At 40.5% G+C, this 14,243-nt stretch overlaps 1 protein-coding gene and 1 pseudogene across 1 annotated transcript; one reads left to right on the plus strand and one right to left on the minus strand.

Annotated features, from left to right (window-relative positions):
- Nucleotides 1-356: 356 nt before the first annotated feature.
- Nucleotides 357-1,178, minus strand: LOC147452654 (uncharacterized; annotated as a pseudogene).
- A 451-nt stretch (nucleotides 1,179-1,629) lies between these two features.
- LOC147452655 (uncharacterized) lies at nucleotides 1,630-4,596 on the plus strand. The gene is made up of 2 exons (XM_086519284.1): nucleotides 1,630-1,690; nucleotides 3,962-4,596. The coding sequence occupies exons 1-2, from the start codon at nucleotides 1,630-1,632 to the stop codon at nucleotides 4,594-4,596; spliced, it is 696 nt and encodes a 231-aa protein (XP_086375410.1).
- The last annotated feature ends 9,647 nt before the right edge of the window (nucleotides 4,597-14,243 follow it).

The raw sequence follows: 14,243 nt of genomic DNA on the forward strand, positions 1-14,243 counted from the left end.
AATGATAAATCCAAGCCAAGAAAATACCATGAGATGTGTGTTATGGAGAGATGTATAAAGATAGACACATACACATACATGTACATATACATGCACACTTAGGTAGATACATATGCATATACATAGAAAATTCAAAACCGACAATAGAAAAATGAGAGAGATGTAGTGTTGGTGTTTCTATGTGTACTCATTGAAAGAGCTTGAGAAATTGTATAAGATTGCCGCTCGAAACTGCTGGTAAGAGTGAGTGAGACCCGCCTAACGTGAGATGAGCACCCTCATGAGACAACCCTTACAAAAGGTTAGGAAGCAGTTTATACTTACATGCCTGGCATATCTATCGAGTAGGCTAATGGTCACCCCTCAATTTTCTTGAGTTTTCTTGAGATGAGGGCTTCAAATTCATCAGCTAGCTCCTGCTTGCATTGGGCTGCAAGAGCTTGGACAGTAGGCAGTTTCCATTTCATGACCCTGTCTCCATAAAGAATTCTGGCAATGCCAGAAATAGCTAGCAAGTCATCTTGCAAGATATCATCCTCCTTTATTGGGAAATGCAACATGAGGATTGTGAGCCTCCTATATGTCACTTCCCCAACAAGGATCTTATCCCTCTCAAGTTTTGTCCTTAAGGTTCATGTTTAATTTGATTTCTCTCTCAAACCACTGAAGAAATTCGAGGTTATACTTTGTCGACAGAAAATCCACTTCTTGTGTCTTCCCCTTCTTATTTAGCTGCTCACACTTGGCAACCACCTGTTTTTTGAAGGCTACAACAACCTCCAAAGAAATCTTATCCTTCTGCCCTATCTCCAAGGTGCCAACTGGATCAACTTCAACACCACCAAGCCAGCCAATCCCAAGCATGGCTACATGGACCTTCTTGCATCTCCCATAATCAATGTTTTGCATAGCATAGTAGGCACTATAGTGAAGAGCTTTTCCAAGCCAGTCCACAAAAACGACTTCATCTCAAAAGCATTGGCTAAGTCAGATCAGTTAAGTAGCACCACACATCAAGTGCTTCATGCATGAACTTTCAAATTTGTGCCACCTTCATGACAGAAAAGTAGCTCCACAAAAGCTCCATCCTGGTAGATCAAATCCCTCTGACACATGAAAGAGGAGGCTCCATATAAAAATCGGCTCGCTAGCCACCACACCGTGGAAGTGATTGGCATGGCCGATAATCTCACTTTTTCTTGGGCCACTAGCAACACTTCATGTCTGCTCTATTGCAATTGCTATCATGTCAACATAGCCATGTGGGCATAGTGGTAGAGCACTACCATCTCTAGTCAAAGGCACAAGGTTTCAAATGTAGGTGTAGAAGCTGGTTGATTTTTTTGGGAAACTTACGCTGACTAGTTTTTTTGACTAGGAAACCTATCTGAGATGCTTGCACAATGGCAAGCAGCTGAAATGAAACCAACAACTTCATCTCTCCTTCATCTCTCTCGGTTCTCTTTCTCTCTCTTGGGGATTCTTTTCTTGAACGTTGAGAAGAGTTCTCTTCAAAGCACTCCGGCGATGAGCTCGACGCCATCAATGAGTACGCAAAGCATGGCGCTAAGAGACGATATTGAGTAGGATGCGGTGGAGTTGTTGGAAGAGATCATGCCATTCATAGAGATGGCAGCAGCCGCCTACAAAGGCTCCAACATGAAAGACCAGCTGACATGGTGGAGCGGAGGTAGCTCATCCACAGCATCATCAACACAATTTTCCATGAGTTTTCCATGGTCAATCCTATGGAGAAAAGGAGCATTGTGTGGGCACACACACACACACAGTTCACACCATAGGAACAATCCCAAGATAACACAGATGATCGATTAGATAGGAAATAGAGAGGTAGGAAAAGGCATCTAACCTTAACAAATCTATATAATCTCAAAAATGAAACAAGACGTCTAGAGGCAAAGGATGGCGTTGCCTTTTACTGTGGGTGGGGACAGCTTTGGATCGCTCAACTAGCTCCATAACCATGTAAAGTCCTTGCTAGACATCTATGAAATAGAAGCCATGAGGTGATGCATGACTCAATCTTAATTGACTATCTATGTATTTCACAATATGACCAATTAGCTCATGAGAAAATTTACTAGTTTTTTTTAAATGAAGGGTACAAACTTTGGGGGGGGGGGGGGGGGGGGGGGGGGGGGGGGGGGGGGGGGGGGGGGAGTAATGCACAAGATAATTTCCCATTGTTGACTAAAGAAGATGGATTTGAGACACAAACATGTCTTTAGTGAAAAACTACAACATAGTGACAACAAGTCCATAGGAGACACCTCGAAATGGCTATGATTCCAATAACAACTGCAAACGATGGCAAAAACATCTTAAATCTAAGGGCTTCTTGCGTACAACAAACTCAAACCATCAATGTTGATAGTTATGCAAAAATAAAAAATATGGGATAATCATTTATATGCCAATGATCATCTATGTGCGCGGACTGGTAAGGACACCAAGATGAATGAGAACATGAACATTACCTCATTTTGAATTTGCTAAAGATGTAGGTGAAAAAGGGGATTTTCAAGCTGATAAAGGTTGAGGTTTGATGGGGGACCAACAAACTAAAACATAATCCAACCTCCCATAATTTGAAAATTAGAGGCATATGAGATCTTGTCAACCAAAAGAATGCACCTCTTCACCGCTACTCTGCAAAAGTTTTGTACTCCAATTCTTGGGTAGGAGCCTTCATTCTATATTATGGTGATCGATATTACCTGCAGTAGGCTTTTTTACACGATGACCAGGTCTTTCCCAGCTTTGTCCATGTACAAAGAGGCCGATATCAACTCTTTTCAAGATTTTGTTTGAGCTTATCTAGAGAGAGGTCCATGGAAGTAAAAGGCACGTGGATGCTGAGAAGTGTAATGTGTGTTTCTCTAAAGATGCAAACATTGTGCATGCTTAATCTACACCACCATCCATGCACGCACTAGCAGATGACACTTATCAACTAGAAACAAGAGACAATTTGTCCCATCATAATTAGTGAAGCTGACCTCTAGATTCCGAATTCCCACTACCCATGCAAATTCATTCAACATGACAACCACGAGAAGAAAATCACTAGCAATACATGTTCTCTCTTTAACAAAATACCATCCAAATTTCCAGTACCCATGCAAATTCATTCAACGTAACAACCACGAGAAGAAAATTACCAGCAGTACATGTTCTCTCTTTAATAGAATACCATCTTGAGATGTTGAAATCCACTATCACCCAAGTGCATAGTGTCAGTTTTCTCAATATGGCATCACCATTTCCGGGCTCCTAGACAGAAGGGCCAAAGTGCTACAAACAAAAGATAAGCAACCTCCCTTACAAAAGGTTAGGAAGCAATTAAAATCACCAGCAGTACATGTTCTGTCTTTAACAAAATACCATTTTGACCATGTTGAAATCCACTTTCGCCCAAGTGTATGTGGTGGGTTGTCTCAATGTGGCATCACCATTTTTGGGCTCCTAAGTCCTACAAACGAAAGATGAGAACCCTCCGCTAAAAATGGTTAGGAAGCAATTAATACTTACATGGCTGACGTGTATCTATAGTGTAAGATACGGGCTGCATGAGCTTGGATAGCAGGCAATGTCCATTTCATGACCCTCTCTTCATAAAGAATCCTGGCAATGACAAAAATAGCTAGAAAGTCATCCTGCAAGAAATCCTCCTCCTTGACAAGGAAACGCAGTATGGGGATTGTGAGCCTCCTATACGTCAGTTTACCCACAAGGATCTTCACCCTCTTGTTGAAGGATGGCTGACCCAAACTTCATATTAAGTGCTTTGGCCTTAAGTTTCATGTTCATGTCCATTTCTCTCTCAAACCACTGAAGCAATGCCTTGTCTTCAAGGTTGTACTTTGTCGAGAGAAAAATCGCTTCTTGCATCATTCCCTTCTTCTTTAGCTACTCACACTTAACCACTTAATTTTTTAAGGTCGCAATAGCCTCCAAAGAAATCTTGTTCTTCTTTTCTATCTCCAATGTGCCAACTGCATCAACTTCAACAACACCAAGCCAGTCGTGCTTGGGATTGCCTGGCTTAATGTTGTTGAAGTTGATCCAATTGGCACCCTAGAGATAGGGCAGAAGGACATAATTGCTCTCGAAGATGTTGCAGCCTTCAAAAAACAAGTGGTTGTCAAGTGTGAGAAGCTAAAGAAGAAGGGGAAGATGCATGAAGCGGATTTTCTCTCGGCAAAGTACAACTTTGAAGACAAGGCGTTGCTTCAATGGTTTGAGAGAGAAATCAACTTGAACATGAACCTTAAGGCCAAAGCACTTAATATGAAGTCTAGGTCAGCTCGCTACGAGCCATCCTTCAACAAGAGAGCAAAGATTCTTGTGGGTAAAGTGAAATATAAAAGGCTCATAATCCCCATGCTATGTTTCCCAATGAAGGAGGACAATTTCTTGCAAGATGACTTTCTAGCTACTTCTGGAATTGCCAAAATTCTTTATGGAGACAGGGTCATGAAATGGAAATGGTCTGCAGTCCAAGCTCTTGTAGCCCAGTGCCAGCAGAAGCTAGCCCACGAATTTGAAGCCCTCATCAAGAAGACTGAGGGGTGACCTTTAACTTGCACTATAGATATTTGCCAACCATGTAAGTATTAACTGCATCCTAATCTTTTGTAAGGTAGGGTGCTCATCTATTGTTTGTAGGACTTTGGCCCTTCTGTCTAAGAGCGCGAAAATGGTGATGCCGCATTGAGACAACCCACCACATTCACTTGGGTGAAAGTGGATTTCAACATGGTCAAGCTGGTATTCTGGTAAAGAGAGAAAATTTATTGTTGGATATTTTAACTGCTTCTTAACCTTTGTAAAGAAGGTTTCTTATATTTTGTTTGTAGGACTTTGGCCCTTCTGTTTAGGATCCCGAAAATGGTGACGCCACATTGAGACAACCCACCACATGCACTTGGGTAGTGGATTTCAACATGGTCAAGATGGAATTTTTTTAAAAGAGAGAACATGTATTACTAGTGATTTTTTTCTCGTGGTTGTCATGCTGAATGGGTTTGCATGGTAGTGGAAATTCAAATGGTATTCCGTTAAAGAGAGAACAAGTATTTCATGCGCTTTTATTCTCATGGTTGTCATGTTGAACGTATTTGCATGGGTAGTGGGAATTTGGAATTTGGAGGTCAACTTCACTAACTCTGATGGCACAAATTGTCTCTTGTTTCTGGTTGATAAGTGTCATCTACTAGTTTGTGCATGGATGGCGGTGTAGATTATGCATTCACAGTGTTTGCGTCTTTAGAGAAACACACACTACACTTCTCAGCATCCATGTGCCTTTTACTTCCATGGACCTCTCTGTAGATGAGCTCAAACAAAATCTTGGAAAGAGCTGGTCTCGGCCTCTTTGTACATAGACAAAGCTGGGAAAGACCTGGTCGTCATGTAAAAAAGCCTACTAAAGGTATTATGGATCACCATCAGATGGATTGAAGGCTCCTACCCAAGAATTGGAGTACACAGCTTTTGCAGAGTAGCGGTGAAGAGGTGCATTCTTTGGTTGAAAAGATCTCATCTGCGTCTAATTTTCAAATTATGGGGGGTTGGATTATGTTTTATTTTGTTGGTCCCCCATCAAACCCGAACCTTGATTGGCTTGAAAGTCCCTTTTTTCACCTACGTCTTTAGCAAATTCAAAATGAGGTAATGTTCATGTTCTCATTCATCTTGGTGTCCTTACCAGTCATCACATATCACATATCAATGATCATTTGCATATAAACGATGATCCCATATTTTATATTTGTGCATAAATATTAACATTGGTGGTTTGTGTTTGTTGTACGCAAGCAGCCCTTAGATTTAAGATGTTTTCGCCATCGTTTGTGGTTGTTCTTGGAATCATAGCCTTTTTGAGGTGTCTCCTATGGACTTGTTTGTCACAATGTTTCAACTTTTTGCTAGAGATTCGTTTGTGTCTCAAATTCATCTTCTTCACTCAACAATGGTAAATTATCATGTGCATAACCCCCCCCCCCCCCCCCCCCAAAAAAAAAAAGTTCGCACCCTTCATTCAAAAAAACTGCTAAATTTTGTCATGAGCTTATTGGTCATATTGTGATATGCATCAGCTCATGACTTCTGTCTGGCAAGGACTTTACATGCTTATGGAGTTGGTTTAGCGATCCATAGGATGTTCCCATCCACAATAAAAGGCACCGCCATCGTCTGCCTCTAGATCTCTTGTTTCATGTTTGAGATTGTACAAATTTTGTGTGGTTGGAGGCACCTCTCTATTTCCTATCAAATCGATCATTTGTGTTATCTTGGGATTTTTCCTATGGTGTGAAAAGAGTCCTATCAATTAAGCGAGCGGTGAAAACCGAGCAAGGGCTAAAAAGCAAGCAAAAATAAGTGAGCGAGAAATATATAAATATTCCAACCACAAAGTCATTCTTCTATACAATGGTGTAAGCAAATATGGTTTTCAAAGATATTTAGATTTCCCCTATTCTAGCTCATCACATGCGCTCAGTGGTGCAAGCCAAAAAACCATGGGCCGAGTGGGTTGTGCAAATTGTGTTTCTTGTTGTGGTGTCTATTGTTTAGAACTAGTATGTGACTCGCGCGTTGCTGCAGCCAAGGAAACAATGCCTCTATTCTCATAGGGCTATCTTCTCTTCCAAGTGGAACACTATCAATACTCTCTTTCTACATGTATAATCTATCGCATTTATAAAAGTGATGCATGACACGACCTCTTAATAGATGTTGCAAAGCATTCTTTAATACCAAGATTGGAAGCTTCTCATAGACATTATTTTTCATGAGGTGCTAACACTTATTTTTCATGAGGTGCTAACACTTGTTTAACAAACTTAGGAGTGCTCTAATTCTATTGGGGTGTGTGTGTGTGTGTGTGTGTGTGTGTGGAGATAGAGAGAGAGAGAGAGAGAGAGAGAGAGAGAGAGAGAGAGAGAGATTCCTCCTTTTGGTCTACCTTGATCTAGCAATGCTACCAAGGTTGATTATAGAGATTAGATAAGTTAGCATGGTGTAAAGAGATGAAAAGCTAAGAGAAGTCAATGTAATAATAAAACTTTCTTTTAATAAATGGAGTGGGTTCTAAAATTGGTTTCAATGATAGGAACACAATTGGATTCAATGTCTCTGCTCCACTCTCTCACTTGCTTCTATCCTTGTACGTACGTATGTATGTATGTATACATATATATCTATATGTACAAATAGTACACACACCCACACACACACACACACACACACACACACACACACATATATATATATATATATATATATATATATATATATATATATATATATATATATATACACTTGAAGTGAAGATTTGTCACATAGGTCTTGAGGCATCTTGATATGTTCCAATTATGTCTATATGTACAAATAGCGCACGCGCACACACACACACCAAGGCTTGGGAAACATTTTTTGTGGACTCATCTTTGGAATTTTTTCACACGTATATAAGCTGACTAACTCTAAATTTGAGGGGGATAATCGCACTACAAATCTCATATTATAACTAAAATTCCATAATTTGAATGGGCTTGAGAACCTTCTTGCCCAAATTTGAGCCGGCCATTTTTCATTTTGAACAGGCTTTGGATAAAGCGAACCTATCTTTTTTCGAGCCCTCACACACACACACACACACACACACACACACACACACACACACACACACACACGTACACACACACACACACACGCACGCACGCACACACACACACATATATATATATATATGCTTGAAGGAAAGATTTGTCACATAGGTCTGAGGCATCTTGCTATTGTTCCAATACGGTAACTATGACATTTAAAGTTTCTATGCTCCCCTCATGCCCTCCCGCCCAAAACCCTCTAGTTGAAGTGCCAGATGGACATTTAAAAAGAAGAAGCGAATTTATTTTTCTCATTTTTTTGAAAAGAAAAGTATAGATGGCTATGATTGGTCTGCATCTCTCTCTCTCTCTCTCTCTCTCTCTCTCTCTCTCTCTCTCTCTCCACCATCGGATAGATCTTTGAGATCTAATTGGATGTTCCTACAACATTTCAAATTCTCCTTTTATCAGAACGTGTGTGTACGTGTGAGTGTGTGTGTATGTATATGTGTGATTCTCCTTTTATCAAAACTTGTGAGTGTGTGTGTGTGTGTGTGTGTGTGTGTGTGAGAGAGAGAGAGAGAGAGAAGATGAAACAAAAATAACTTTATTCTTACCCATGTTGTGAGATATATCTTTTGGGATTGTTCCGATGGCATCAAAAACTTTTTCCTCTCTCTCTCTCTCTCTCTCTCTCTCTCTCTCTCTCTCCCTCCTTTTCCTCCTCTCCCCGTAGATATTCACTTTTGTTGAAGACTTGTCTTGTAAAATTTAAAGTCACTTTAAACTGTTCTTACACGCAAAAATTTTGTTATGTCTTCCTCTCTCCTCGTGCGTCATTTGTTGGACTTTGCATTTCAACACATTAAATACAACACTAAAGAATTGTCCCCTCCCCCTCTCCCTCTCTCTCTCTCTCTCTCTCTCTCTCTCTCTCTCTCTCTCTCTCGTTGATTTTAGATTGCGACCCTCGTTTGCCAAAATTTAACGAATTTATAGATTTTTAAGCATGGCCCACATATTCACTCTTAAAAATAAAAAGAACAAAATATCCAAGAATTGGTAAAAGGTCCATCAACTGAAAAATCTCTCTACCGATTTGGGGAGTTAATGTGAGGGTTGGTGTTTGTCGGGCATTTAATCCATTTTCTACGGGTGAAAAACTTTAGCTATCCTTTTAAAAATATACTAATGTCAAAAAATAATATCTTGAAAATTTGAAAAGTGCGTGAGCTCAACGGTGTCTTTCTTTCTCTCTCTCCCCCTCATAAATGTACATGTGTATACAAACACATACAATGTGATGGTCTCTCTCTCTCTCTCTCTCTCTCTCTCTCTCATGGTCAACAATGTGGATAACGACCCTTGCATTTGCATGTCATGCATACCCTCAAAGCGAGACAGTCCCAAGTCGACGTTAGGCGAGCTTTTTTCTTTTTCTCAAGCTCTTTAAAAAAATACATACTTCCAAAATTTTCTAAAACATATCAATATTGGTCTTGAAAAAAGGCCCTTGAAAAGATAAAGCCAAATATATCACATTTCCATTAAACAAAAAAAATTCACTAAAATTCTTCTTTTTTTGTCATATGTTCAAAAAGTAAATGCGCATTGAGTAACAAAACCTCTACTAAAGTTATCCCCTTTTTGGCCTGCTGAAAAAAGGCCTTAGTGTTGGGTCGTGTTAGGCGTTCTTTGCCATGGGCCATCCACGTGGACGACCTTGATGTAGATTAATTTATGGAAGGAAAATTTTACCTCATGGTGCATTCAATGACGACCGTGTGGCAGGAGAGTTCATGGTGACTGAAGTCGGCCCTTGTGCATGCGTGAAAAGTCTGTGGAATGGACGTTTGAAGAGCGACGTTGAAGCTCAGTGTGCCTTTTGTTGACTGGTGCTCTACAAGATCGAGAGAGAGAGAGAGAGAGAGAGAGAGAGAGAGAGAGAGAGAGAGAGAGAGAGAGAGAGAGAGAGCATTCTGCTGCTTCCCTGGCCGAATTAGCTTCCCTGCACAGCAGCTGGTGCTCATAGTTGGAAGGAGCTCGCTTGATAGGAAAGGGCATTGCACAGCATAGAGCCTGCCCATGCCTTGCCTCGTTCTTGCATGCCAGTGTATCATCCCCAGTCCAAACACAGACACACACACACATACACAGATCTCCACGCTATTCTCTTCCTCCTCCATGCTCTCTCTGACTCCCTCACTTTGCACTCCCTCCTTGGCACGACTGAAATTTTCATTACGTTTTCGAGAGTTTCCTGCATACACCTCTGCACCTTGCTTTCTGTCACCATGCTTGCAATTCCGTCTTCACTCTTCATACATCTGTCGACAACCTAGCAGTTCGTGCCACACTCCATTTGATCAAAGGTCCCAAGATCGACCTTCAACTGTTGCCCATTGCTCTTGAATGGCTTGCTCCAAAGCAGTTTCCCCAACGTAGCCCTCTTTTGGAGAGAGAGAGAGAGAGAGAGAGAGAGAGAGAGAGAGAGAGAGAGAGAGAGAGCCATGCCCTGCACACATTCCCATACGGTGTCGCGAGGTAGCACTTACAAGTCTAGCAGACAGAGATTACTGGGCTCACTAGGCTCGTGCATACTCTCTATGGAGAGAGAGAGAGAGAGAGAGAGAGAGAGAGAGAGAGAGAGAGAGAGAGAGAGAGAGAGAGAGGCGTCTCTCCGTGTGTGGACATTCCACAACTGACACACATCGCTTGAGCAGAGTACGAGAAAATCATTTTTCCAAACATAAAAAATTGCTTTCCTTGAATTTTCCAACTTTCCCTTTTCTTTTTATTAGCTTTTCCATTCAAAAAACTTTCCAAGGTATCTCTTTAGATTCCCTTTAAGGAGACACTTTGGTACACCTATTTTAGGTATTTATGTTATGGATGGAAAGTTTCAAATCGTTGAACTGTGTATCAAGTATTTAAGTTATGAAAAGAAACTCCCAAGTCAATTCTTAGTTTCAACTTGGTCAGCTATGTATCAAGTATTGATTAGATATGTTGGTTTTTTAAAAAATTTATTGTATGTCACATAGTGTTATAGAAGTAGTCTTGTGTGTGTATACACTACATATCTAGGTATTTGTTGAGTTTACCTTGTCTTTGGACGGTGGTTTGTTGGCATTGCCTTTCGGCAGAAAGGGAGGGTTTATGCAAATCAATTTTAAGTCCATATACTACGAGAACTTCGCATGTTTGCTTTTTACATCCTCCAATGTAGTCTGCGCACTTGTACTTGAAATATGTTTCTAATGCAACAATATTTGTTAGGCACTTCTTGACTCACAGGTAGGGAATAGCCGATGGAGATGATGGATCCTATTTTGAAGGGACAATTTTCAATAAAGGACCTAAGGTTTATACATGTATAAGGGTTGAAATGGGTGATTATGATGGAAGCATACTTAGAAATGACACGACAAAGCCAAAAAAACTTTGAATGTTGAACTTATACTGTCATTAATGTTGTGCAGGTTTTTGCTATGGTAGTAGCAGAGCTGGAGAGAATTGGTTGAACGCCATTTTTAAATCGTCTCTCTATATACCTTCTTAGTGGATTTTTGATAGTAGACCTTCACTAGCTCACAGTTCGAATGACCTAAGATGGAGCCCGTAAACAGAATTCAACATACAACTGTTGTGCAATATAGCCTGCTTTTGAAGCAAAACTTGGCCAAATTTTTTTGCTATTTATATACCTGTGCACTTTACCATATCCATTCTGTAGGGCATGAAGTCCTTCCATGTAGGAAATATCTAATTATAGTCAAAAATAGTTCTCATAGGTCAGCATATTGTAGATGAGTCATGCTCGCATAAATGTCTTTGTTGTGAGCACGTATTGATAGAATTATGGTACCTATAAGCCTCAATTGCATCTGAGCCTTTCAAACTATGTGTGTTGTTTGTCCCAAGTAATCTTGCATTGAGTCTTAAGTGGCTTTGTGCAACACATGTAATGATGGACAAATGGTACCTGCCACCTTTGATAAGGTCTGCTATTAAATTTATGTGTTTTTGGTAGTAAAAGGGGTGTCAGATGGATAACTCATTAATTGCTCTAGTGAGCTTGTATAAAGCTAGCTTTGTGCCTATATATTTGTCCCACGAGTGACTCTGAAAAATTGCACTGGGCAAATGAGAATGTGATCACAATTCTAGACTCATAAATTTTAAATTTTGGAGAGGATGAGATCATAATGTTTGCATTGTCATGAGTTGAACATAGTCCTTGTACAAGCTCTGTAGTTGAGTTGTGCTACTAGTCCATGCAAGTTTTTCTTGTTTTAGAGTGTTTTCATGATTGTCCACCTTGTTTTTCAATGCTGGTGAGAATCAATCATGAAGCTTAATACTCGAGGTTGCTGGAGTGAACTCTCCCCTTGATGGGTTTTATATCGTGCAAGACTGCAAAGGATTTGACCCACTGAACCTAAAGACAGGAGGTGGTATGAAAGTAGCATACCATAGAAAGAATTCTAGTTTGGGAAGATGTGCTTTTGCCTCTTCCAACCCTTAAAGGTGGGGCACACAGTTTGAGTTGATCTTTTCACATAAACTCATGTATTTGCACTAGAGTGCTTCATCAATTGCAGTTGCGTTGAGCCAAATGAGTTAGGTCAACCATGCAGCTGTAGGGTTCTATAATTCCATATTTTTCCCTCATGCTATCAAAGACATTTTGAGCACAATTCAAATAGTCCAAAGAGACTACAATCATTGAGCACAATAGGAAAATTAATTGCAGACGAGGTGGAAGAAACCCTCACTTTGCATCTATTAAAACAACTTAGAGGCTCTTCCTTACGACATCCATGTTGGGCACATCATGTAATTACTGTGCTTGAAGAGACAATATTTTTCATGAAAAGCTCAACAATAAATTTTTGTGCTTCCATTAGGGCACCGTATGTGGCATACACATTGACCAAAGCATTGCCAAGCACATCATCTTTCTCTAATTGTTCTTGACTAGCACTTTCATTGTGATTTCTCACCCCCATGTGAAGGGATTGTGTAAGGCCAAGGTGCAAGCATAGGTGATTGCATTTGGAGAAGCCCCTCCCTTCATATTTGGTTCAATATTTGGTTCAAACAACCGAGAGCTTCCTTGCCACAACCATGTTGGGCTTATCCTACGATTAGTGCAACTCAAAGACCACAGTTTGGATTGAAAGCTCATCAAGAACCCTTTGTGCTTTTGTTAGGACATCGTATTTGGCATACAAATTGATGCAAAGAGGATGCCCTAATATGAGCTACAAACATTTATTATACAAGACTCCTTTCCATAACATCCACAACCTTCACTTCATTGGCAGGCCTTTGTGATCCTTCGCCTTGTTTGTATTTGCAATCAAACTTCAATATTTATTTTATGTAAAATACAAAGTCTTTTGACTTTACATTTGAAAAGGCTTGTCAGTTCTTACATTATGCAAAGGCTGTCATTTCTTACAATCTTACCTTTTATTTTTGCATTTTAGATTAGATGTTTTGTAAGGTGTTTTTAGAAATGAACACGTGGACACCCTCTTCTTCCTTGAAAATTTTAAGCTGCATTATAAAGAGTATAGATTATGTTTGAAAATTTTTCAATAGCACTTAGCAATTCTTGAAGAGACTAAAGTAGATTATATGGATAGTTTTCTAGGTGAAAGAGCAAGCCCAAAGAGAGGATCTGTGGGAGCAAGACAAAAGAAATGAGATTTATCACTTTTTACAGATTATAAGGATTATGTTGTATTTGAGAAAGGCAAAACATCAAAGACTTTGAAGAGCACTGCAATTTTTTCACCGTGTGGACTCATTATATGACCACATCATGCCTGTTGCCCAGCTTGGTAGCATGACTCTTTTATCATCTTTATTCACTGCCTCCGTTGCCTTGGTTGTCCCGTCGCCCATGGAACAGACCCTCCCAAACCTTCCCCAGCTTGTAGGCCCAAGTACCCGACCGCTAATGTGAGGCAGGCTAAGCTCTGTAGCCTATGACCCTTCGTCCATCGACCTTCTGTAGCTTGCAATCGACCTTCATTTTGACTTTGCACAAACCAACTTACAACATACTGCACTGCCCCTCGTGTCACCAACTTGCAATCCCACATGCACACTTTTGCGTGTGTGCGCAAGCCGAGCCCTATTTTTAAGTGCCACGGGGTCCCAACCATGGGATCAATGGCTCTTGTGCAAAATCAAGGGCACTCGCAGATCTTGATTGTCGATGCGTAAAAACTAAACTCGGGATCCCGAGTTTAGGTTTTATGTCAAAATCTATTGTTTTAAGTTTAAGTTTATGGAAAAACACATCTATTTCAAGAAAGCGCACGTGGGCGTGATGGTTAAGGCCCCAGACTCTCAAGCTAGAGGTGAGGGTTCAAATCTTGGCTGGGGAAGTGCGGGCATCCCGAGATTAGGCCCCGCTTGGCCTAAACTCGAGATCCCAAGATTAGTTTTGAAAAATCTAAACTCAGGATCCCGAGTTTAGTTTTAGCAGATCGATGGTTCAGATTGATCTTTCACTTAGGACCATTGATCCCATGGTTAGGACCCCGTGGCACTTAAAGGGGAGGCAAGCCTAGCACAGATCTGATGAGCTCA

Source organism: Adiantum capillus-veneris, chromosome 8, assembly GCF_014529385.1.
Source record: "Adiantum capillus-veneris isolate H3 chromosome 8, ASM1452938v2, whole genome shotgun sequence".
NCBI lineage: Eukaryota > Viridiplantae > Streptophyta > Polypodiopsida > Polypodiales > Pteridaceae > Adiantum > Adiantum capillus-veneris.